The sequence below is a fragment of the Meleagris gallopavo genome, chromosome 4 (genome assembly GCF_905368555.1).
Source record: "Meleagris gallopavo chromosome 4, MGAL_WU_HG_1.1, whole genome shotgun sequence".
NCBI lineage: Eukaryota > Metazoa > Chordata > Aves > Galliformes > Phasianidae > Meleagris > Meleagris gallopavo.
The window spans coordinates 29,811,892-29,836,252 of record NC_139407.1 but is presented as its reverse complement, the minus strand read 5'-3'; the positions used below and the strand labels follow the sequence as shown (position 1 = coordinate 29,836,252).

Below are 24,361 nucleotides of genomic sequence, written 5' to 3'. Positions count from 1 at the left end.
GGCATTGGATTTGCTGGAAGCTTCACAGCTTCACTGACATAGCTGAAAAGGAGCCAACATCATGCACAGTTATTACAAAGTCAGACTGAATTTATTATTTTCCAGAAATTCAAAATAAAAAAAAAGCAGAAGACAATATCTAGATACTGTTGTTAGCTGAGGGGCAGAAAAGCACTGTAAAATTCACATATGTAAACAGTCCAAAGAAAGGGCATACCCTGGAAATGCCTCAGAACTACCAGCATTACAAAGACCAACATAGTTCAGACATTTCTGTAAAGATTTAGATTAGCTCTTAACATAACATTACTCAGCTGTTTTGACAAAAACATGGAAGCAGCTAAGCTTCCACAAACCAAGTCACAAGTGGAACAATTCCCTCAGCACTGCAGTTCTAAGACAACTCCGCTGTAATTAAAGAAAAAAAAATGTACAATAGTACATATTGTTTTTATAGTAAAACAGTATCTGAACAGATTCAGTTTTCTTTCTTTTTTTTAAAGCGTATACAGCTTTACAAAATATAAACCTTCCAAAGGTCAAATTCAAAAGCTTAGAAGAGGCTTTGCAAATTCTAAAAAAAACAACAGCCAATACACCATTGCTCCTGAAAGATGCACATTTTATTTTACCTCACCAGTTTTGGCCTTGGAAGGTGAATGATAAACTCGAATAACATTCCATGTGAGCCCAGCAGAATCCTGCTCATCAACTGAAGAAACCTCCTCTCATGGGAATGCTCTCATTCAACTCATGCTCTATCAGTTTGATGTCCTCCAAGTCATCTTTTATAATGCTAATTAGGTGACTCAGGCCTTCTTGCTGCTGCTTCAGATGCTGCAGGTAATTTAAAAACCAGTGTGAGTGGTGTTTAACTTCACAGATTTTATGTCAGATTTCTCAAAGTAGTCACATCTAGAAGCCTTAGCACATCGAAAAACACAGCATAATTACTTTGTAAAGAAGAAAAAACAACACTTTCAGCACTAACAGCTTAATTCTAGCTTTATACAACCTTGAGGCATTGCAGTTGAAAACAGTAAAAAGGAGTTTATCATCAAACAAAATCCACAACATTCTAAATACATCTCCCAAATTACTGCCCAGCTGGCATAAATTATGAAATGGAGAGTATCTCAGCAGTCAACCAGGTAATACATACTTGCTTTATTTCCCTTAAGAGATCTGAATCTATGTAATAACGCTCTTCAGCCCTCACTGCTCCAAAGTGGTTTTGCATCCTGATTTGGGACATAAGCTCATTCAGTCTGCCCTATGAAAAGAGAAGAGAGAAACTTAAACTAAATACTACTTATTTATATAGAATCATAGAATCCTTAGAGTTGGAAGGGATCTTTAAAGGTCCCTTACATCTGTCAGAGCACATACATGGTTTGGAAAACTTTACATGTAGAGGAAAAGAACAGGGTTATCAGTCAAGTTCTGGGCAAAGATCTTTCAACTACTCACTCTGAACTGTGTCGGCGCGTTAAGTTCACACTGAATTATATCTAACTGTACACGAAGCTGTTCTTCGTCTGCCTGAATGGCATAGCCACTTTTCCTTTGGATCTCTTGTTTTATTAACACCTGCAAAAGAAGCCTTTGAGGTTTGTTAGAGAATACTTTGCTTATCTCTTTCCCTACCAGCCCACCCCTCTCTTTCTGTTCTTCCTCCGGTAACTTGCTCGTGAAATTTATTCTGTCATTCCTTCTGCTGCTTTAAGACTTCACAGTAGTCCCACAACTTCTGAGTAAGTTTTCCCTGACAGCTCTGCACATTAATTCAATTTACAGGAAGTCAGAATTTCAGTTTCAATATTGGCTGTGCACATGACTGCACAGGTCATCTGGGATCCCATCCCCTCTTGGTTTGCTTTCTGCCACCAAACTGGTTGTCAGAATGAGTCATTTAACAATGCCCGTGTTACCTGTAACGTTCTGTGAGAAAGAGCCATCAGTTTCCTTTTGTACTGTGCAATTTTTGCCATAGTTGTAGTCTGGTTTTTCTGCAACTCACTGATATCTTCTGATATTATCTGCAGAGGATATAAATTAGTTTGAAGTTGTATAAGTTTATGATAACAGAGTATAGTCCTAATTTGTAGTACTCAGTTCAGCACCTGAAGGTCCTTGCAAAAGGTGCTTTCAATAAGTTTTTTGCAGGGCTGCTGCTGTTTGTTTTCATATGCAAGTGGGATTTCCAGAAGGCATGAAAAATGTGGCCATCCAAATTAAGAGTCTGAGTCAATGCAACTTAATTCAGCCATTTTGAGAAATCCAAGCTTGATTTACCCTATAACAACACAGTAAATTTGAGCCTGAAAAACCAAAACCCGAAACATACTTTTGGCCAAAGCATATAATTAAGTAATATATTATGGAATAGTGAGGTGAAAAAAAAGAAGTCACCACAAACCAATGCATGTGGTTCCACCTTCAGTTTTTTTTAGCATACAGGAGAAATGCTCATTTTATAACAAATCCTTCAGCAGTAGCAAGTAATCATGATAAAACTAAAACAACTTACATCTAAGCGAGTTTGATGCTGTTTGGTCATCTGATCTTGGACCTTCAATCTTCTCAACAGTTCTTTGAAACCCACCATGGGCACAGGAATAAGCCTACAAGTAAATAAGTATTTAATACAAACGTGCTGTAAGATATAATTAATGATTACAAGTGAACTTGGCTTTTGATAAATTAAGATTAAAAAAAAAAAAAAGAAGAAAGTTCTTCATCCTGACTCCTCTTTAAGCACCTAAATGGTGCTATATTCTGCTTTTCTCCCCTCTTTCCAGGTACTTTTTATAATAGTCAGATAGACTATCAGACTTACTTGTCAGGATCAGGATTATCAACTTTGGCTTGCTCCCAAATAATAGGATCAACACCTTAAAAAAAAAAAAAAAGGGTTGTTTTTTTTTTTTACTAGGGACAGAACTGAATCGATAATGTAGATAATGTATCTTACAGCTGTTAAACAGGTAAAATATTAGGAAATACACAAACCCCAAGAAGTATGCTTAATGACAGTTGTACAAACTAAGGTTAATCGAACAAGGGTAACTCTTAAAATCTTGATCTTGGGCTGAGTGCCAAAAGGCACACTCCTGCTGGCCTTAAAGGGCAGGGAAGGAACGATCAACAATTGATCCAAACAGACAGTCATGCTTAAACAAGAAAAAATTCCTTATTATATTGTAAACAAAGACTAACAAACCACCAACCACCATCACGCAGTCCTTATGACACACCTCCAATGGTAAAGACCATCTTGCAACACAGTGCCCCCTTCCTTAGCGCTGCAGCAATGAAACTCTGCTGCTCATCCCCACCTGCAGCTTGGCTGTTCTGCCCAAGTACTTGCAATCCAGGTGTAACAACTTCTGTGTTTCAACACTGGTCCTAGCGAACATGCTACACAGTACCTGTCACACACCATGCACTGCTTTCCCTACCCACCGCAGGGAGTTCACTGCAAGTGCCACACGTAATATTTCATTGATACGGAGCATATACTAAGATTATCTTGAGCAGCAAGCTAAAATACTCACTATCTGTAGCCATGTGATGTACAGATATGGGCTAAGTGACACCACCTTCACCGCTCAAAAAAAAAACAAAAAGCCAACAACCGAGGAAGCAAAAAAAAGGACATGATTATTCTGACATATAGCTTTTTAAAACAAACAACAGCACAAAACAACCTCCATCAGACAAGTCAAAGTAACTGACAACGTCCAAATCACATGTAGTCTGCGGCTGTGTGGCATACCACTGATAAATTAAGTTTTTGCACAACTCTTTTAGCAGACTAGGTTGCACTTCAGCAGCTAAGCTAGCTTGTAATTAGAACAGGTCAGCACATCAGAATGCCTTCAAAACACCTGCAGCTTTAAACAGTGTTTGCCAGTGGGCTGACACCCACATTTTTCCCAGAGAACCAATAAGCACCTGGCAGAGGCCTGACCGTGCCCGAGGAGCCCCAGACCACATACCAGCAGGAGGGTTTTGAAGGAGCTGTTTGACTTGGGCTGGGGAGAGCTCTGTTCTGGCCATGGAGAAGCTGACCCCCAGCTGCTGCAGGGATGATTTTATGTTGGCTTGTTCAAAGTGGGCGTAGAGGGTGGTTGCTGGAACTCTCCTTGAAGTGCCATTGGGTGAACGCTCCACGACATAAATGATCACTTCTGTCCTGAGCAAGACAAACACGTACTGTGAGACAAAGAAACAGCGTACAGAGGCTAACTCAATGGAGAACAAACCTGAATTGAAGTCTGCTTTTCCCAGTTGACAGTTAACTTCCTTTAGCTAACTGAGATATCAAGTAGAAATAAATCTAGGGTTTAACACAGTGCAGCAGAAAATAGCCTACAAGCACTGCAAATAGTCTACAAAATAAGGTACCCCCAGTTTTAACAGCCATACTACACAGTGACACTAGTACTGCATTAAGAATAATGCAATAATAATGAAATGGTAGCAAAGTAACAAGCAGAAATATCAGCGCCATCTGAAAAGCTTATTTCCTGAACTGAGCTGAGGGTTCTCAGCTGTGCACTCCAGAAAAAACAAGCAGCATACACAAGAAAGATAAATGGTCTTAACACGTTAAGTGAAAGAAGATGAAATGAGACAAAGTTAAAGAGATCTAAAAATCAGTAAGAGTGGAAGACAGAACCACTACCACATGGTACGCAGATTAGGTGCCACCCCTTTTTATAACGTGCAACCCTGAAGAAAAAGTCAAACTGTGTCAAGTTCACATACTGGTCATCTGGCATCGTTTTAACACCTTCCACGTTGACAGTAAGGGTCTGGTTTCCTCCCAGAATTTTGTGTAGTGATTCTACGAGCTGCTGCTGCTGGCTTCGAATATCTACTTCTTTTCTGTTGAAGACCAAAACCACCAGGCCATCTTCATCTTTGTTGTTGGGCATTAAACTGTAACCCACAGCCTGCAAATGAACAAACAAATAAAAAAACAGAGATACATTACTGAGCAAAACACGTCATGTGGCATGAAGGGGAGGGACTAAACCAAGATAAACCCCTCAATTGGTTCCAAATATAAGTTACAACATATTTAGAGATGCAAAGGCATAATATCAGTCTCCCTACGTAAGTACGCTCACGAGGCCACTGGTAGAGTATCTTTCAAAAAAGAAAAAACAAAAACCAGAATTTTCAAGATAAAGGTTTCTAAGCATCCATTCCTCCTTTTCAGTAAACCAGAACTATGGAATGGGAGATGGCAGCTTCAAGAAAATTCACTAGAGAATTCTAAAAAAGCTTTATACTACATTTCCAGATGTCTAAATAAAAAATAGTTACTGACATAGCCTACTTGAAAGATAAGCCATCCTCAAATCTTCATGGATTTCTTAACATTTCTAATCCTGTTGACCCAGTTTGCCTGGCAGTATAAGTCAAAACAGAAAGATGAAATATTCCTATTAACTACACACACCAAGTAAGGTTATTGGGCAAGAATTCAGTATAGCCAGTTTTCCTTACGTTGTTAATTGTCAGGGGTTTGCATACTTGCTTGTAAAATTTAACAATATCTTTATCCTGTGATAAAGCTGTAGTAAGGTTAGATGTTTTAATCCAACATCACAGTCTAATACAAGAATCCTTTCTGCTATCTGTGTTAAGTATTGGTGCAGTCTCCTCATTAAAAGAAAACAACCCTGTTGTATCCAAACTTAACTCCTCATCACTTGTATGGAGGACCTAAGCTGATAACTCATTATAAAGGATAACTCATTATAAAGGGATAGGCATGTTTCATCTCATCTTGCCTCAGAATCACTGCACCAACCTACTGTCAGTGACATGTTGCGACAAAGGCTGGTTTCCAAGGCCTTATCATTGCACACGGATGCAATGTCCACATGCAAGTCCAGATGAAGAGAGAAACAAGTGGGGGATGTGTACCAAAGCCTGGTCTCTGTTTGCAGAGGGTTGTTTCCCGCAAGGGTGAGCCTTGCAGAACTTGGCTGGGCTGTCGTGTCAGGGAGTACAATAGCCACAGCTAAGGAACAATTCAGAACAATAGGAACAAAATCTCATGTTTTTAAAGAAGGGACCTCCACATTACATTTGTCCCTGACGTAAGCCATCTATTCCTTCTGCTACCTCAAAAGAAAAACATACTATCACCTGCTTTAAAAAAAAAAAACAACAAAAAAAACAAAACCACATCCCTTTCATTTCCTTAGTTCTGAACGAACCACACTCTGTGGGGAAAGACTCAACAACACAAGAAAGACTAAAGCTCATTATACACCAAGATAAAGTACTAAGTAGTACCAAGTTTTACTATGCAAACTAGTACTAAGACCACTAGTACTAAGACCACTCCTCCAATAGGTCTGTTTAAAAAAAATAAAGATCCCTTTTCAGGATTTCTCTACAAAATTAAATATTTTCAGGCTGGCACAGTTGTTTTGTTTTGCTTTGTTTTTTCTTTGTCATGGTTGTTCACATGATAAGCTTTACAACATATCTTAAAAGCATACTTTCCTTGGTTAGAAGTTGTTCTTATTTGTTCTAAAACAGGAATTGTGCATAAATGAACTCCTCAGCACCCATGGAACCCTTCTGGCAACATTTCATTCCTGTTAGATGCCCAGTGCTTACTGAGGTGATAAGCCAAAGGAGCTTTGCTCCAACACCTATGCTAACAACTTAACTACTTTTTTGTAGGCATCTGCTGTGGCCAGCAGACAACTGATTTCTCAGCATTTCACGTAAGGCAAGGGAGTTCACGATGGCAGTGCCAATTCTCACATCACAAGGGTAAATGTAGTATGCGGCACTCCATGTCTAACCTGAAATGAGAACTTACTTATTTTAGAAAACAGAACTCCAAGATTACCAGTTTTGTAACACATAATTTATACTTTGTGTTCTTTGAAAACTCGTAAAGCTTTAAAGCTGCTTTAGGTGACAACTTCCAAGAAAGTAGGCTTTCATGTGCACCATCATCAAAATGCTCAAGATAACAGCTAAAAAGGTAATGCATGAGAAACCAAATGGTTGTTACACATACACTGAGTTGACACAAAGATTTTATTAAAATGTCACAATATGAATACCAAAACTGAGCACTATCCTACATTCAGGTTAGAAAGTTTGCCCTTCAAGGGATCGCCTTGAAAAAGGAGAGTATCACCATGCCTGGCCTGACCCAAATCCACAAGTCCAAAGCTTAGCAAGAAAGCTTACCAAGAAAGTCAGCAGGCACAAGATTTGTGGAGGATCAAGACATGCAGGCTAGTATATTTAAGGCCGATATACAAAAAGCTGATACATTTAAGACTGTGTGCACTGACCAGGCTCTTAGCTGGTTTTAATAAAGGAGACAAAAGAACCTCAAACACCCTGGAGGTTCCTATTCTAGATACTGAAAGATGTGAAGATTATTTTAAATAGTTTCTGTAATACTGTAACCTAAACAAATACATGTTAAAATTAATTTCTGGAGATCTGATCCACACGCACTAATCTAATTGCTGTCATAGAAGAGGTAAGTTTCACAATCACTGAATGTTTCATGAGCCATATATGCACTTCCTATCTAGAATCTCAGCAATATCTGGACTTTTAGCATCTGCACACCTTCAGACCTCTTTATATTAAAACATGCATCAGAAGTGCAAATATTATCTGGAAAAATGCTCTTTCATATTACCCTTTGCAGAAATAAAATTTAGTATTTGTGAGCTACTCAGACAAGGAATCAGCAAGCAGAATAACCACTTCAGAACTGCTTGTGAGCAGGTGAAAAATTCATACCTTAAATCTGCAAAATGGGTTTTCCTGTGTGAACTCCACTGGAGCGATGTTATTGCTGAAGTACCCCTTCCCCGTTCCCCAGAAGGCCTGCAGCTGGTTCCATTTTGCCAAGATGGCATCTCTCTCATCTCCCAAGAGTGTGGGAGCTGAGAGAGCACTGGCAGTATTGATGAGCTGGTTTGACTGGGCAGGTGTCTGAGCAGGCTGGCTGAACAAACCGCCTCCTAATGCTGCATTGGACGGAGAAACAAATGAACTCCTTTACCAACAAAGACGGACTTGCTTGCTAATACATGCTGTCTGTGGAACATCGGCACTACTTCTTTTCACATTTTCAGAATCAAAATAAACACACAATAAACGTAAATCAGTGTCAGTGCTTTATGCAAGTGCCTTTTTACACCCAATCTTCGTCAGTAGAAGAAGTTCCTGTGGGCTTACTCTTTCGTATTTAAATAAGACAAATACATTCACTCATGGCATGATCTGGTACCCTGAATATCTTAATGCAAAAGGTAGCTTTGCTGTTATAAATTCAGTGGGCTCAGAGCTTGCAGTCATTTATAATCCAACTTAAATTTGTTTAAATTGAACAGTTTCCCTCCTCCTTCTAACAAGGCCATGACTGCTGACATCGTTTCTGAACCCACTCTCTACTACCCCTAACTCTAAATGGCAAATACTGTCACCAGAAACTTGTCTAAGCTCATTTAAGAAAAGGGCAAGGGCTGCAAACATAGTATTTCAAAAGATAGATTTCTGAGAAGCCTCCATTCAGCCTATGTTCAAGTGTAACAGGCTCCTTTTATGGTACACTTCAGTCTTACCACTCAAGCTCCAGTTGCCCTCTAAGTCTTTCTTTGGCAACCAAAGCATAAATGAATAAATGACTGTACTTACAGGTCTGCTGCTGCTGCTGCTGGGTACCAAAGCCTCCAAAGCCTAACCCAGTTCCCAACCCAGTACCCAAGCCAGTACCAGTTCCTGTCCCAAAACTAGTACCAAATCCAAAGCCTTTGTTCTGGGAAGCACCAAAGAGTCCTGGGAAAACAAGCAAAGAATTATTGAGAACAGTCCATGTGAGCTGCAAAACATTAATTATTATGAAGGGCTAATGCTACGCTTCATTCTAAAGTGAATACTTTCAGATTTGTGCTCTTACCGCTGGTGCCTGTATTGGTGGGAGCAGAAAAACTAAATGCTGGTGCTGCAGTGGTAGTGGTTGTCCCAAATCCTCCAAATGCACCTAATGAACAAAGTTTGCAGGTAAGCCAGGCTGTGTGCTGTGAGTGGCAGCTGTGCACAAGATGACAGGTAACTGCACACTTCAATAGGTGTTATGAGATGCAGACAGATGCTTTATGTGTTATTTTACAAGCATGTGGTTTTTTGGACACTGACCATGGGGACCATGTTTATTATCCAAGGGAATGGGAAAAAACACAAACAGAAAGCCGATACATCCACAATATGTCAAGAATGCAAACAGAAAAGCAGCAGTAACTAACGCCCTGTTACTTGTGGTAGACACAACTTGCAATAGTTTTTCTTAGATTGGTTGGAAATATTCATAAAAAATTAATATTGTTGCTAAGCATTTAATAAGCAATCATGTTTCATGAGCTTTTTTGACATTTATAAAATTCTAAGAGCAAAAAGAGAAACAACTTAAGTCTGAGATCAGGGTGCACACAATCACTGTGCCCACACAAAAATGCTGTCAGAGCAATGTTTTTTTTCTCACACAAGTAAAATTATGAAATGTCTTTTTTCCCCAAAGCTGCTTTTCCCATCATCCGAAAGCTTCCCCATCAACCCTCACTTTGAGGTTCAACTGTTATCCAGAGAAGTACATACTAAACTTGTTGGCTTTCTACAGGTTTTCAGGAAAACCAGCTGCTGGCTAGCAGGAGGAATCCCAAACACAGGCCCAAGCCCCACCATGCCTCCCAAAATCTTTACATTTGTCCTTCTGACCACGCCATCTCTTTGCACTCTCTTTGCTGCAGTGATGCTAAGACACCATCTGACCCAATGTGCAGCATGTGAACATCTGAATAGCCTCATGTTTCAAATCCTGTGTTTCTGACAGATTTTACATATGTTCAAATGGAGGTAGACAGTCCAGTACATACATCAATCAGTACATACAATGCATCAAAACAAAGCAATGCTGCCAGTGTTTATTCACATGTCCATAGCAAAAAAAAAAAATAAAAAAAAATGTCAGTTTAGACCTCCTGCACTTACCATCTTGTATATACACACAAAATAAAGAGCTCAAATCAATGCTGACATGCAGCCACATTTTCTTTTATTTTAGCAAACAACACAACTAATTATAAGAGCTGCTCCCTGAAACTTTCAGGCTTCAGTCCTATCAGCAAGTGAACAACCCTAGCAGGAATACCATCAGATGACACAATTTTTAGATAGATTCGTATTCACAGCAATTCAGCATCCTTTCTTAGATGAGGATCTAAAAGTGCAAACTACTAAACAAAATAATGTATCCAAATTCTCCTGGATTAGTTTCAATTCGGCTCAAGAAATAGCCCAGTAGCACTCATACCAAATTAAAAACCAAACCAGATCCCTTGAGCTCACAGAACAGGTAGGAGTATTCTAACACAGGAAGTGACGATGCTGTGGAATGAATATAACTCCTATACGAGCAGCGGCAACAAGAACCAAGGGATAATTCTATATGGGAAAAAGCATGAAAAATCCATGCAGTTGATTTATTTATTTATTTATTTTACAGAATGGAAAAAACATAACTTGAAATTTATCAGCTGGTCACTCAGAATTGATAAGCCTAGATGGGCCACAAAGGGTTTTCTCAACAAGCAGTCAGCGCACACCATGCTGGACAAAATCCTCCCAGAGAATCACTTTGCAGGGACTTTGCACCACGTCAAGAGGCAGAACAGTTTTAGGAAGGGACGTAACAGTGAGGGCTGTTCATTTTTATGCTGATCGTATAAAATTTGTTTCTCCACAGAAACAACTGAAGTGCAGCACATTCATGGTAACCAACAGAAGGCCGATGAGGAGACACAGGGAGAATGAAAACCATGACTGCAGCAGTCCAAGAATCTTACGTGAGGAAACATTAGGGATCAGCCCTGCAATAGTTCTGATGGCTCAGACCTAAAGGCAGAACCAATGTTTCATTTCTGCTGTATGAGCAAAACTCAATTTTGGACTGGGTAAGACTAGCAGGGTACCACGATTCATCTCCAGTTCAGTGTCTAATCAGACATGTGGTCATTTTTTCTCAACAGTTATTTCTGGAGAATTTAGTAGGAAAAAAAAATCCCTTACAATTGCATGGATCTACAACTCATTCCACTTCCTGAGCTTTTACCTCCAGTCTTCACTGGATATGAAGAAAGTTCAGCACAGATTCTGAGTCACAAACACAATTCTTGGACCTCTGCTATTAACACTTATTACAGAACAAGTATTTGTGCAATATCTACCTGCACTTGCCAGACTGTTACCAAAATTGAATGGTGGAGTTGAGGTAGTAGAAACACCGAAATTCCCAATATTAAAATTCACTGCAGGATTAGCAGCTAATCCGAAACCCCCAAAATTAAACCCACCGGCGGTGGAGTTTGTGGTTTCAAGCCCACCAAATCCTGACAAGCATGAAGCAGAAAGAGAGCAAGGCAGCGTTAGTTCTGGGAGAAAGGCAGGTTCAGAAATAACAGCTGACATACTGTTTTGGCACCAGAGACGAGGCAGGCACGGTTAATAACGAGAGTAAGGTATTAAGTGGCACCAAGCGCGAATTACTGAGCAGCTAAAAGCAAGATTTAACCCTTTTCCCCTCGTTACTAGCGGGATGGCGTTCCGAGCCGCAGGGCACAGGAAGCCCAGGGACGCCCAGCAGCACGCCGGCGGGGCTCGCTCCAGCCACACTCACAGCCGCGGCTCCGGCGGCCCTTCAGGGCTTCTCCTCCACCGCCTCTCCCTCAGCGGCCGCCGCGCCCCTCCATTCCCACCCGGAGGCCCCGCACTCACCGCTGGGGTTGGAGGCCCCGGCGCCCGCCGCCGCCCCGAAGTTGAAGGCCATGAGGGGGCCGCAGCGGCGGGAGGCGTGCCCGCAGCCCTTACCGCCGGGAACAAATCGGCGGCGCTTCCGGCCCCAGCCCCACAGCGCTTCCGGCTGGTGCGGGACGCCGGGCCGCGTCCGCGCCGCCATACGCCGCCAGGCGGCCCGGAGGTACTACTGCGGGCGGGGGGGCGGAGGGAGGCTGCTGTAGCGGCCCTTCTGCTGTAGGCGTTTCGCTAGCTGAAGCGCTAACGTTCTTACAACTTTCTCGCTTTTTTTATCCAGGGAAGCTCGGAGATGACTTCCGCTGGCAGCGAGCACGCTTAGTAATGTGGATCGTAACAATGGGGAGCATCGTCAGCCGTTCCAGTTGGAAGCAAACTTGAACAAGGCACCAATGGAGAAAAACAAACAAACTAAACCCCCACAAAACCTCTATTTAGAAGAAAACTTTTTAAAAACTTGGCAAGTAAAAAACACTTAGAGCTTTTTCAGGCGTACGTGTACCTCAGGCTGGAGGTTATTATCTCGAACAACAGATGTCACTGACAAACCCACACGCACAAAAAGCAAAGCACTGGTAGCTGTGATACCACCAGTGAGAAAAAGCACACCATTGTACCTTCCACCATCACAATGCATCTTTGGTTTGTTTTCTCTTTTAAGTTGAAGGGAAAAGAACCCCCCGAACTTTAAGGGTATCCCCTACAGGCAATGGGATCAGAACAGAGTTAGAACAGTTACAAGATCATAATGGAAAAGCACTTCCAATCGTTGGCTTCTTTCTACCCTCTAACGAGAGATACTTAACAAATTTCACTCAGTAATTTGGATGAGTTGTACAGATCCGTTCCGTGAAAGGACCCATGACTTTAATAACAAACAGTCAGTGCAAACCAGTAGTAAGCAGCGCGCGGTACTTTACAGAAAAGACAACAGTGAGGCTACAGGAAACCGACAGGTGTGTGAGTGACTCAGGAACCTGCTGCATCTCTACAAGGGTTCTTTGCAGCCCACGCTCCTAAGGCCATTTGCAAATGTTACCCGTCGTTTCTGTAACGAATCAGGCCATTTTATTTTCACCGATAAAGTGGTTATGATCGTCTCTGAGTGTCAGTGTAGGTACAAGAGAGTGCAGGGCTGAAAAAAGCAGGATCTCGAGCAGTTTTAAAATGTAGTTTTGTAGTTGTAACTTAGCTGCTAAGAAAAGTCTCCTCCCCTGATGACAGTGCGGAATCTCTTCCATCTTTGAGCATTACACTTGACACGACTGTTTCTCCACAGTGGACAACACTGGGGAGTGGTAGCTGGTATTAGGTAAGCTCTAATGATTTATTCTCCAAGCTCACGTATTTAAGAAGATCTACTACTATGTCCTGATGAGCGGGGACCTTTCTTCTTCAGTGCTCTGAAAGAAAAAAGTTGCAACAAAGGAAAATTAAATGTGGCACATTAGAGAGCTCCAGTGGTGGAGAAGCTAAATGTCTTAACCTCCAAAGAGGAAAGGAAAAAGCTCTTGGCTCCTACTTCTAAGTGCAGATTTACTAAGGGAACCCTCACTGTGCAGGGGAGGTGCTGGAGGGTGGATGGCAGCTTTGGCAGGTACCGGCACTGGGACGAGGCAAAGAGATGTCCCAGATTTCCCTGTGCCTCTGCAGAGGCAGAAGGGGATCGGGGTGAGTGGAGGAAAAGGGCCAGGATGCACTCCATACAGGTGCTGCATTCTCCAGACGACACGGGCATTCAGCCTACTGACATCATGCCTGGACAACTGAGATTGCTCAGGATCCCTGTCGTACCTTCCACGTGACAAAAGACCATAGTCACCCTGCATCACAAAGATAGCTCTGATTGGCAGAATCATTTTTACGTTTGCAGGGAAAGCAACAAAAGCAATATAGAGAAAATACGAGAAGTACGTGTCCCTCTGTCATTTTATTCACTGTGTAGCAATGCTCAGGAACAGCCAAGAGGGCTGGTATGGAGCCATACATGTAGTGAGGGGCAGGAATGCTTGGGACAGGGCCCTCAGGCAATGGGATACTTTTGATTTTCTACCCGAGTCTGCCTGTGACACAGCAGGCTCAAAAGCCCAAAGGAAAAAGAACTGGGCTCTCATGAAAAGGAACCTGAACTATGATCCTGAGAACCCTGGTGGTGCAATGCTTCCTGGGTTCCCGGAGACATACAAGACTGAAGCAAAAGAGCCAGAGATCAGCTCCTCGAGGCCACTGCTAGAGGAAGGGAGGCTGCACACCTCTTGTCAAGCTGCTGCCACCACCGCCACATCCCCAGCTGGCACTGGGTCCCACAGGCTAGAAGTGCACACAAAGCAGAGCTGTGTGCTCTGGGAGTTCTGTGTGCTTTTCTACAAGGCTTTAAAGAAGTGCTTGGGGAGCATCATACAAGCAACACCACACTAAGATCACAGCAGCTACAGAAAGAAAGCAGCCTACTAGAGTACCCAGTCTGTTCCTTCCAAAGAATCCAAAGTTTATCTCATCTGGACCCTTCTGTCTTAGGGTGAAATTTTGGCTTTCAACGTTGTTAACTAGCGGCCTTAACACCAGCATGATATTTTGAAACAGAATTTTTCATAAATAGGTGTACAAACTAGTATTATCTGGACAGCACTATTTGCATGCTGCTGTTTGTAAAATTCATCCATTCTTTAGTTATAAATTTGCATAATGATTCTGAAAAATAATCAACTGGCATAAGACAACTGTTTCTACTGAGAACACTGTCAGACTGCCTGTGACTAAAGCTGTTCATCAAATACGGTGGGCTTTTCGCATATTACCCTCCAGGGTCCTCTAGACAGGCTGATTTTTATTTTTTATACTACTATCAACAAGGAAATTAGGCACAGAAAATACTACCTGTCTTACCACGATTGTCTCTTATATTAGCTGCATTCCTTTGTTTTGGTGCTTTTATTCTGTGTCTATTAAAACATCCCTTCCCTAAAAAGGTCATTTTAAACAAAAACAACACATTAAAATGTTTCTGTGTAGACAGACGATGAAGAAGTAAAATCAACTGGAAGAAAACCAAACACAGACAAGCATACAGTAAACAAAGTCAAATTCAAGTGTTACTTACCTCTTCTCTTACTCCCTGAGACCTGCACACAAGCACACTAAAAACAATCCCAAAAACAATTCCTATTGCCATGATTACAAAAGGGATTCCAGTTACAACACTGGCTTCCAGCAGGACATGCTTGAGTTTGTTGGCAGACACTTCATCAATCAGAACGCTCTGGAGTAGACAGAGATGAAGAGAGAGGAAAAAAAGAATATTCCCATTCTTCATATTAGGCCGTTTTACTTTTGTGAGGGTAAGCTAACAACACTCCCACGACTCTGTACCTTTGCTTCATTGCTTAATGTACCTTCCCTCTGAGAATACCCAGCTTTTCCTCTGAGGCCAGAGGGAAAATCTGGTCTGCATTTCTAAAGGAAGTAGTGATTAAAATGCTCTGTTTAGGAATGCAATAGTACTGGCCTGGAATAATGATACATATCATCAAAGGTACTCCCCTAGAACGTTCCCTGAATCCAATGAATTCGGTGATCCAACTACAGCACAGTCTGTACTACTACTGCATTTGCAGAAGTGCCTAGAAAGAAAAATGTGATTCTGCACACATTCTGCCTCTTCACCTGAGCAGCCCTTTTCCTTACTGTCAATATCTTCACAATTAAAAAGACTCCCCAACAAAGATTTTCCAGAACTAAACTTAATGCAGTGGTCAACAAAGAGCAGAATGATGTTAATAGGAAACAACTTCCTACTTATCACTACATAAAACAACAGGAAAAAATACATATTTTTTCCATGGCTAGCTCAAAGTCAATAGTTTTGCAAATATAAACATCTCACAATGCTGCAAAGAACTAATGAAATTATTTACCTCATTTATATACATCACCGGGAAAATTAGTGTTCGGATGTTGCCCGTTTCACTGTGTTAAAAAAAAAAAAAAAAAGAAAACAGCAATAAGAAATTATGCTTTTCTGTTCTTTCATCCTGAGGGTCTGGAGACAGATTATAACAGAGCTAAGGACAAGGAAATTGTCCCTAAAGAAACACTGGGCTGTTGCTTTTTAACATTGGTTTTCACTTTCCCACTGAACTAAGACAATGTCAATCTCCAAGAAGCTACATAATTTCTGTTTTGGGATATGGTGAGGAGAGAAAACAAGAGATCCATAAGAGGCTTGTTGGTAACTAACTGAATGACGGATATGTCAGTCAGCAGAGACACTAAGCTAAGCTGAGGCTGAACACTACTCATATTTGTAAAACGCAGAAACAGTTGTCTGTCACACAACATTCACATAGAAGAAAAAAAAAAATATGGCATACATGAAGTAACAGCTTACTCCTAAACTGTGTTAATGTAACAGCTCCTGGGCACCAGAAAATAAGGTGGTGTTAGTCTGAAAAAATATCAAGCATCCTAAGAGGACTGGACTGATTAAAATACTTATTTTTAGTTATAATATATAGCAAAGACATGCCAATAAGTATCAGCTCAGAAGCTGAGAAGCAAAAACAGCTATTATACCTCATAGGCAACAATGAAATCAACAAGTCAGAAAGACACAAGGTAAAGGGACTGGCATTTCCACACAACTTTATCTGCAGTTTGTGGGCAATTCCCTCAAACTGAGACAACTAGAAAACCCTGCAGAATCCAGTTGGAACAAAGAAGCAGAGGAGCTATTTTACTCACACGTGCACTCCCTTATGCAGGATTGCACTGACTACCTACGTCAATAGAGGTTTCTATCCTTTATCATACCGTTGTAGTCACAGGCAAGGTCTTTCTCTCTACTTGATCAAACGAACCCTTCCTCATTATGGTGTTTTAAAATCCACCACCTGATCTTCCGCTTTGAAGGGGTCATGTCTTCTCATATGGTTTTCACATGACCACTGCTGAGAAATGACAGCAGTTACAGTATTTTTGCCTCCTAAAAGCAGTGAAGAGTAAGATGGCATTACTCACTGCAATGAGCAGCACAGCCCCAAGTTTCTACCCTCCTTTTGCTGTGGCAGATCCTTTCTTGAGACGGTCAGTGTTATATTACAGATGCTACTGCTAGGATTGTGTGCAACTTGTCTCCAGCAACTGGCTTTTCTTGAGTCTTTACTCCTCAGAAAGAACTCCAATAGCCTCTTGGGCCATGAGTGAGGAGGATACTGACACTTGCAATTAAGATTTGAGTGGATTTCTCTCTTAAATATTCTGTCTCCAACCAATATTCCATCTGAATACGGCAGACAAATTCATTCTGAATATCAAATCAGATCTGAGATATCCACCCAGGAGCAGAGAACACTTACAAGAATTCAGGTAATTTTCTGACATGAACATTGATCTGCATCCGCTTGGCTGCTTGCAGGACAAGCCCTGTCAGCTGGGGAATAAAATAAAGAAGTGAATTTAAAATAATAATAATAATATAAATGTTATATTTATATTATATTTATATTATGTTATATTTATATTATATATAAACTAATATGAATTAGGAGAGTACAACCTAATAGTTGCACTGGTATGGATTTGCCAGGGTGGTACATGACTCCCTTGGAGCTATTATTTATCTGCATTCACCAAAGGAAGACATTCTTGTATTTTATATGCCCAGACTTCAGTCTGCCTGTGAATTAGAGACCTAGATGTGAAGAGGCAACAACAGAAATAGGTGTGCCATCATGCTGTGCAAACCCACACTTAAGCTACAGAGGAATCCCCAATCTTTCAGATCTAGATGTAGGTTTGGAAAAAGCTAACAACTAATGCTGCTTGTTCTGGTCTCTGAATACAAGAGAAACCTTTCTTTTTGCAGATCTCAGTGAATAGGAGTGTGTGGCCCCAGAGATGATAAGCACAAAACATTTCTCAGAGTATTGCCACCACAAATAAAGGTTTCAATTGGAGGTGCAGAAGTATTTTCCCTATTCAAGCAGCCAAATTTAGTCTGTGGTGGTGGGTGAGAAGGAGGAGGCAGACAGCTCCTTTTACCCTCATACTTTAAAAGGGGAAGTAGGAGCTGGCTAACAGGAAGAGCCTGGCACCAAACCAGATGCCAAGAAACACGTGCACTAGCCCTTCAGCCTTTGAAAGAAACTATGCAATTTCTTCCCGCTCATGCTAAACATAACAGTTTGATGAGTCATGCTGTTTCTTTCTGCAAACTAGGCAGGTCCTGGTTTTCCTCTCTCTTATCTACCTTAAGATGCAGATCTAGAGAACAGCATAAAACTACAGATCATGAGTTGAAAACTCCCTTCATTTCTGACATCTCATGGTGAGATTACCAAAAACTCTGCAAACTATCATGAAAGACATATTGACCATGGCTGTGGATCATTCCTTCCTTGGCTCCATGCTACCTAAGTTGAGTTCAACATCCATTGAGTATACCTATCTGCTCTCTTAGTTCACATACCCTAGCTTCAACTCGGGGAAAATACCCCAAGTGGGTTGAAAGCAAAGTGAGGAGGAAAAGCCTCATCTACTTCTCAGAAATATATTTTAACCCCTTCATCTCATCAGTGCCAGTCTGGTGGCATCTCTAACTGCAAAGGTATGATAGGAAAAGCATTTTAATTTTTGATACCCAGCAAAATTTATTCTATATAAGCAAATATGGATAGCTCCACATACGCTAGTGAAGCTTCACTGTGATCAATGGAGACTACATTGATACACATCATGCAAGAAGGTGACATAAGCCTATGAGCTTGGATTCATCTATATAGCCCTCTAAAAAAGGCTGTACTTACAGGATTGATATCCACAAATGTCTCGTGGTATTCCTTTGTTGGGTGCATGCCCTCTATGTCACTTATAAACTTTTGCTCTGCTTGGTAAAAATGTGGAGCTGACAGAAATATGGGAGCACCTGGAATGTAAAAACACAGAAAATCACAATTTAAAAAAGAAGAGATTTGAAGAAGTCTTTGAGGACATCAAAACTTTTCGTACTGGGCATTCACAGAATGATAAGTCCACTCTGGGGCTACAGAGTTTACACTCTGACTCCCTGTCCTCTGAACAATCCAAAATTTTCCATGTTCAGCATCAGCACAGCTTCACGTCTCAAGGCTGTTTGCTTGTATATTGCATTATTTGCACTCACCTAGGCAGAAATGACAGCTACCTGCATAAGAGAAGACTATAAGTACCCAAGCTGCTCAGTGTGGATACTGGTACTTTTGATTTCCCTGATTTAAATCATTGCTGGAGCTTATGGCATCTCACAGGGACATCCCCAGATCACATCTTCACTACAGCAGTTTAACACCAACCAACCAATCACTTGTTGGTGACTGACTTCACTGAGTGTAGACATATTTCTACAGGCCTCACCAAACTGCCGTCACATATTTCAGACAGAAAGGAGAAATACACTCCCACTAAAGTCCCTCCAACCTATTTCCACTGCCTGGTAGTATACCTTGCTTGCAGATGCTGACATTGAGGACACCAGCACCAGGGCAGTTCCCTGGTGGTACGCAGAATCCAGCGTTGTCTGGGTTAACGGTGGTGTTGGCAAACACCATAGGGGAGGGCACAAAGCGGTAGGTTGGGACGCCTGCAACACTTCCTGAGCTGTCATACACCAGATAAAGAGATCTGCAAGGAAGAAAAGCCAGACTAAGATTTGCTAGTCTTGAGCACATGCTGATTACCTGCTGCAAATGTCTCTGTTGATGCCTGTGCATCTATTTAAGTTTATAGTAAACTGAAAGTTTAGCCTAAGCCCATTCCAACAGTCTTCTGCAGTGTAATAGGTTTTTGATCTACACGGGCGTATCTTATCAGTCTGTTGCTGCACAAAATGGACAATAATGCATTTATTGTGTTGTCCCATGGACACTGATGCTCACCTTCAGCATTTTGGGGGTTAATTCTGGTCCCTACGATGCTATTGTGTGTTGTGCAAAGCAGTGCTGGTACACGTTATTGAGGGGGAACACAGTGGGGCAAGGGCAGGGGAAGGCACAAATTTGGCAAGTCCTAGATTTATCATAACATACATCAGTACTGATTTAGATAGATCATTTTTGTTGTCCACAGACAGGAAAACTTGGAAGGGAAGAGTCCTGCAGGTGGAATGTCAGGAAACACCATGTTTTCCTGCATACTGTTGCATTGTAAGTAGCACTGTTTTAAGCCATGCATCTCTGAAGAAGGTAGTCTGTGTTCTCTAAAAAGCAGAGACATAGGAAGATTTTCTACGGAAAGAAACTTCAGGAAAGGTTCATATAAATCCTGTTCCTCTCATTACAAACCCTGTCAGGCAGTCCAGCCTTTTTGCAGACACCTTTTTATTTCCACTTTACCTTTCTTTAGAAACAACACATCTTTAACTTGATGCATATTGGGGTGTCTGTGGTTCAATTCTCTTGTCCTTCATAGCACAAACAAATACTGAACATTAACACTGTTAAATAAAATGATGGAGAGAAAAATGTCAACCTAATATGAAACCTCAATAAGAATGGACACAAATGCTCTGCTGTAAAGTCAGTGTCCAATTCCCTTTTCTTACCTGCAGAAATCAGAGGAAAATATATAAATGTTCTCATCTTTGCTAATCAGTGGATGAAAAGATGTCCCATCTGTTCCATTGATCATGTTACAAGTCTTTGTTGTCCACCAGTTCAATGACCTGAAGTAAATTAAACAAAGAGAATAAGGTTTAAAAGACCTTTCATTGGTGGTCAGGCCAGGTTGTGCTCTGAGAAAAGGAGTATCAGACCTGTATAGCGCTAAGTTCTATTTCCTCTACTAACAAAAATATGGTTTAAATTGCATTTATCTCATTATTAAACTGGTGCCAAACAAGTAAGAATCCATCTGCAAGAGTTTCTCCCATATATGTAATTGCTGGGAAATGTTTTATTTAATGGGAGAGAGTTGCTTTACGTAGTTCTTTGGCTTCTGTGTAATGCTTGCAGTCCTCCAAATAAGTGTCAGAAACCCAGGCACGAGCTGTCTCAGCCCTGGCTCTGGGCACAGAGCAGCAAGGAATGGTGCTGTCTGGATATGCAGGAAGTCTGTGCCACAGCCTGCTGCTTTGGTACTTGAGCCCCACAGGGCACGCAGGGTTGTCCCAGAGGAGAGAGTGGAGAAGGGGCCACCTCAGCCACAGGGCACGCAGGAAGTGAGTGTTCACAGCAGTCTGCTCTCTAAGGGCAGGGCTGTCTTTTCATAATTATATGACCCGTGCTAAAATACTGGAGGCACAATTGAAGCTAGAGCTGCTAAGAAGTGCCATCATCTTCAGAATAAAATAACCTTTTTTTTTTTTTGTAAAAGAACATAAAGATGAACATTTTTGTTTATCGTAAGTATGAAAAGAGGCAAATTTTAACAGAGGCCCAATCACATTGAAAAACTTACTCTTTTCCTTTCCATTCCACAATTCTTGAGAAGTTAAGGTAGTTCATTTCTCCACTTAGGAAAACATATTCTCCATCATCAGTTCCATTCATCTGCAAACACATAGGTGAGTTTTTGTTATTCTACTCACCTTGTTAACACTTGGCCAGTAACTACATCAGAGTGACAGGAGTCTGAGCTGTCATCACTTCAATTCCACTCTGGGAGCGACGGACTCCCTTGAAGTGCATGCAAATCATCAAACTTCACCTTGTATATAAAATGAGGTGGCAGTGGCTAAATTCTCACTCCTTGTAGGTGAAGGGGATCTAACATTAAGTCAGCTCTTCTTCCCCTTTGGAATTTGCCAATAGCAAAATAAACTCACAGAAAACAAACTGAGTACTGCAGATAACGTCTGAGAAACAAGCCCAAGCTGATTTGCAGTCAGAGACACTGAGAAAGCCAGTAATGGCTATAGCTCAGAAATAACATACAGTCTCGACTAACTACTACTAAGGAAATCTTTCAGGAAATTTTCTTTCTTTCACAGTGCTGGTGCAAATAAGACCACATTATGAAAGCACAGTCAACAGTGGAGTTGTTTATACCCACTCTTGAAAAACTCATGCATATATGACAAAGGAAAGAGATAAAACAGTTGAAGCTAGGCCACAGATCAGAGCCTAGATACAACCAAACTGAAGAGGAAACATCCTTTTGCTACCTCTGCAGCCTCAGTCTCCATGGCCTCAGTTTGGGAGCAGCCTGGCTGGCAATGACAGTCCCAACACTGTAGCACTGACATCAGTCCCAATTTAAAGCGTCAGGAAGTCCTGCACAGTAATTACCTTATTAAAGAAGCCAAACACTGGGTCGATTTCAGGATGCAAAACATGAATGGTTGACAGGAGTTTGTCTTTGTAGCCCCACAGTAATTCATGCACTGTGCGAACTGTGAACAGGGATTCTTGGTATAGGAGCAACAGCACCTCCGTGGCAAATTGAAGAGATGTTGCCCTGGTCCACTCCATTGCAGTCTACCAGGGGATTAGAATCAGGGATAAATGGTCAGATTTATTGTTGGATAAATAGTAACAGCTGAACACAATCAGACACATATCAGCACTGCACATGGTTCACTTGTATTTTCAGTTTTCTTATTTCCACTTGCGGCAAGTAACATGCAGGCTAACAGGTTCTTCAGCTATTCTTGACAGGGAAGTGCTCCTACAGGTTTCCCATCAGCCAGCCATGGGCACACACCCAGGTTGGTTTCATGCCAGCCCCTTCTGTAATGTTCAGAGTGGATTTTAAGTGAAACTGACAATACCGCTTTCTAAACAGTGGGAATTTCACAGCTTTATTACTGCTGGAGATGTGCTTTGAATTTCAGGTTGAGGAAGTCATGGTTTACATTTTGAAAAACAAAGGCTGTAAAGATAGGCAACCTCCAAAATAGAAACACCAGAAGTTATTTATTTCGTAGCTGGAAAATGATTTAATGATATGTACCTAAAACAAGAAAAAAGAAAAAGGAAAGAATACTCCCTGGTATTCTTTCTGTAGTTCTTCTAGAACTGTAGTTCTTCTAGAACTACCTGTTACAGTACATCTCAGTCAAAAATCCGAACAAGAGAATATTAACACTCAAATGCCTGTGAAGAACTGTAAATACAGACTGTACTGTTGGCAACTTTCAGCAAGCTGCATTCTATCGAATATCACATACAGTGCATTTATGTATTCATCCATAAAATCAAAACAGATATCTTTAGAAATTCTAGGGAAAAATTAATAATGGACTTCAATTACAGGGTATAAACGAGCACAAGGAGTAAAGGCTTCGTTACACAACCAGCAAGTATCTCTGTACTGTCTACTTTTCCTTGCAAGGTATAACTGCTTTGTATCTGCTTGTTCTTGAGCTGTCGTCCCTGTGTAAGATCAAAAAATAATGTCCTGCCTCTACAGTCTCACCTAAGACAGAATTTGAGTGCTGTCTTCATTGTAGTTGGTAGTACCTTTTCATTCACTGGCATCTGAAATCCCTCTTGTATAATTTTTTTCAGTTTGTGATGCAGACTTTGAGGCAATTTTTGAAATTTTGATTGAAAACAACAACAAAAACACATTAAAATGTCAGAGTTCCTCCTATGTATTTGATTTCAGTAAATTCCTAATTTGGTTTTGTCATGAAAAGCCAACAAGCCTGATCTCTGCTCATCTCCAAATTGTCAGCTCTCAGACAAGGAGTGAAAAACTGATGCTACAGAGGTGTTTGGTGAGGAAGGAATATAACAAAAAAACCCACAACAGTTCAAACCTAAAATGAATGCAGCATCTATCTTGATATAAACTGCCTCTCTAGTTCTTCAATCATCTTTATCTACCACAAAGGGAGAGGCAGTATGGAGCAACAAGCTGGTAGGTATAACACAAGTTACACTGACTCCCAAGCAGAAATGGAGGAGAACTCACCACTGCAGGAACATTAATTGTTCTAATCAGATCCACTTCAGGGTCTCCAACTGACTTCTGAGGTTCAAATACATACGTCTTTGGATTCAGAGCAGATACTTTGGTGCCGTTGTCCAAAAACTGAACATGCACTCTTGGCCTGTATTCTCTGAAAAACAAGAGTTTGCTCTGTAAGCAAGTTAAATGTGTACAATCAACACTAACTGCAATCAACTTGTGGCTATTGTACTGCTCTAAGAAAATGAGCTACTCATAGCCTCGGAGCTGCTTCTGGTGCTGTCTAAGCACTCAGAAAAGCAACGTAAAGCTTATGATTGCTGACAAACAAGTCCAATTGGAAGAAACATCAATGCTACCAGGTCTAGTAAGGTCTAGTAAGGAAGTCAGATCTTAACTACCGTGAAGCATATGTAACAACCATAATTTAGTCCATGAACAATAGCATTTTGCAAGCAAGAAACACAATTCTATAGATCCGGCTGGCTTAGATTCAAAATGAGATACATATCTATCTTCAGCCAATCAGAAAGCAGAAGTGGCAGGTTGTCTTCTCATGGCATTATCCTTCTGGCATATGTCTGAGTTGAAACGGACTGTG

General features: G+C 41.1%; 2 protein-coding genes across 7 annotated transcripts in view; both read right to left on the bottom strand.

Moving 5' to 3' along the window:
* Positions 1 to 69: 69 nt before the first annotated feature.
* On the bottom strand, positions 70 to 12,559 carry NUP54 (nucleoporin 54). 4 transcript variants are annotated; one of them, XM_085222670.1, is made up of 13 exons: positions 11,839 to 12,559; positions 11,292 to 11,453; positions 8,969 to 9,052; positions 8,707 to 8,847; positions 7,807 to 8,036; positions 4,774 to 4,961; positions 4,002 to 4,198; positions 2,840 to 2,894; positions 2,531 to 2,624; positions 1,932 to 2,039; positions 1,471 to 1,590; positions 1,163 to 1,273; positions 70 to 837 (listed from the first exon to the last, which is right to left on the bottom strand). In XM_085222670.1, the coding sequence occupies exons 1-13, from the start codon at positions 12,017 to 12,019 to the stop codon at positions 709 to 711; spliced, it is 1,800 nt and encodes a 599-aa protein (XP_085078796.1). In that variant the 5' UTR covers positions 12,020 to 12,559; the 3' UTR covers positions 70 to 708. The 4 variants fall into 4 exon arrangements, 3 of the variants coding, with proteins under 3 accessions (XP_085078796.1, XP_085078794.1, XP_085078795.1); XM_085222668.1 differs by lacking the exon at positions 11,292 to 11,453; XR_014882984.1 differs by lacking the exon at positions 11,292 to 11,453 and having other exon boundaries at positions 766 to 837; positions 1,471 to 1,603.
* A 137-nt stretch (positions 12,560 to 12,696) lies between these two features.
* The window catches only part of SCARB2 (scavenger receptor class B member 2), a 20,514-nt gene continuing 8,849 nt past the window's right edge, over positions 12,697 to 24,361 (bottom strand). Inside the window, exons 3-13 of one of the 3 annotated variants that reach the window (XR_014882983.1) lie at positions 23,764 to 23,911; positions 22,134 to 22,322; positions 21,304 to 21,395; positions 20,450 to 20,569; positions 19,352 to 19,530; positions 18,678 to 18,796; positions 17,229 to 17,302; positions 15,789 to 15,840; positions 14,975 to 15,133; positions 14,752 to 14,835; positions 12,697 to 13,277 (exon numbers count right to left, since the gene is read on the bottom strand). Coding sequence is in view for 2 of the 3 variants with exons in the window: in XM_003205668.4 (XP_003205716.1) it covers positions 13,239 to 13,277; positions 14,975 to 15,133; positions 15,789 to 15,840; positions 17,229 to 17,302; positions 18,678 to 18,796; positions 19,352 to 19,530; positions 20,450 to 20,569; positions 21,304 to 21,395; positions 22,134 to 22,322; positions 23,764 to 23,911 (1,171 nt within the window). In the remaining variant the exon portion in view is untranslated. The remainder of the gene's footprint in view (positions 13,278 to 14,751; positions 14,836 to 14,974; positions 15,134 to 15,788; positions 15,841 to 17,228; positions 17,303 to 18,677; positions 18,797 to 19,351; positions 19,531 to 20,449; positions 20,570 to 21,303; positions 21,396 to 22,133; positions 22,323 to 23,763; positions 23,912 to 24,361) is intronic. The other 2 variants (XM_085222667.1, XM_003205668.4) reach the window with 2 other exon arrangements.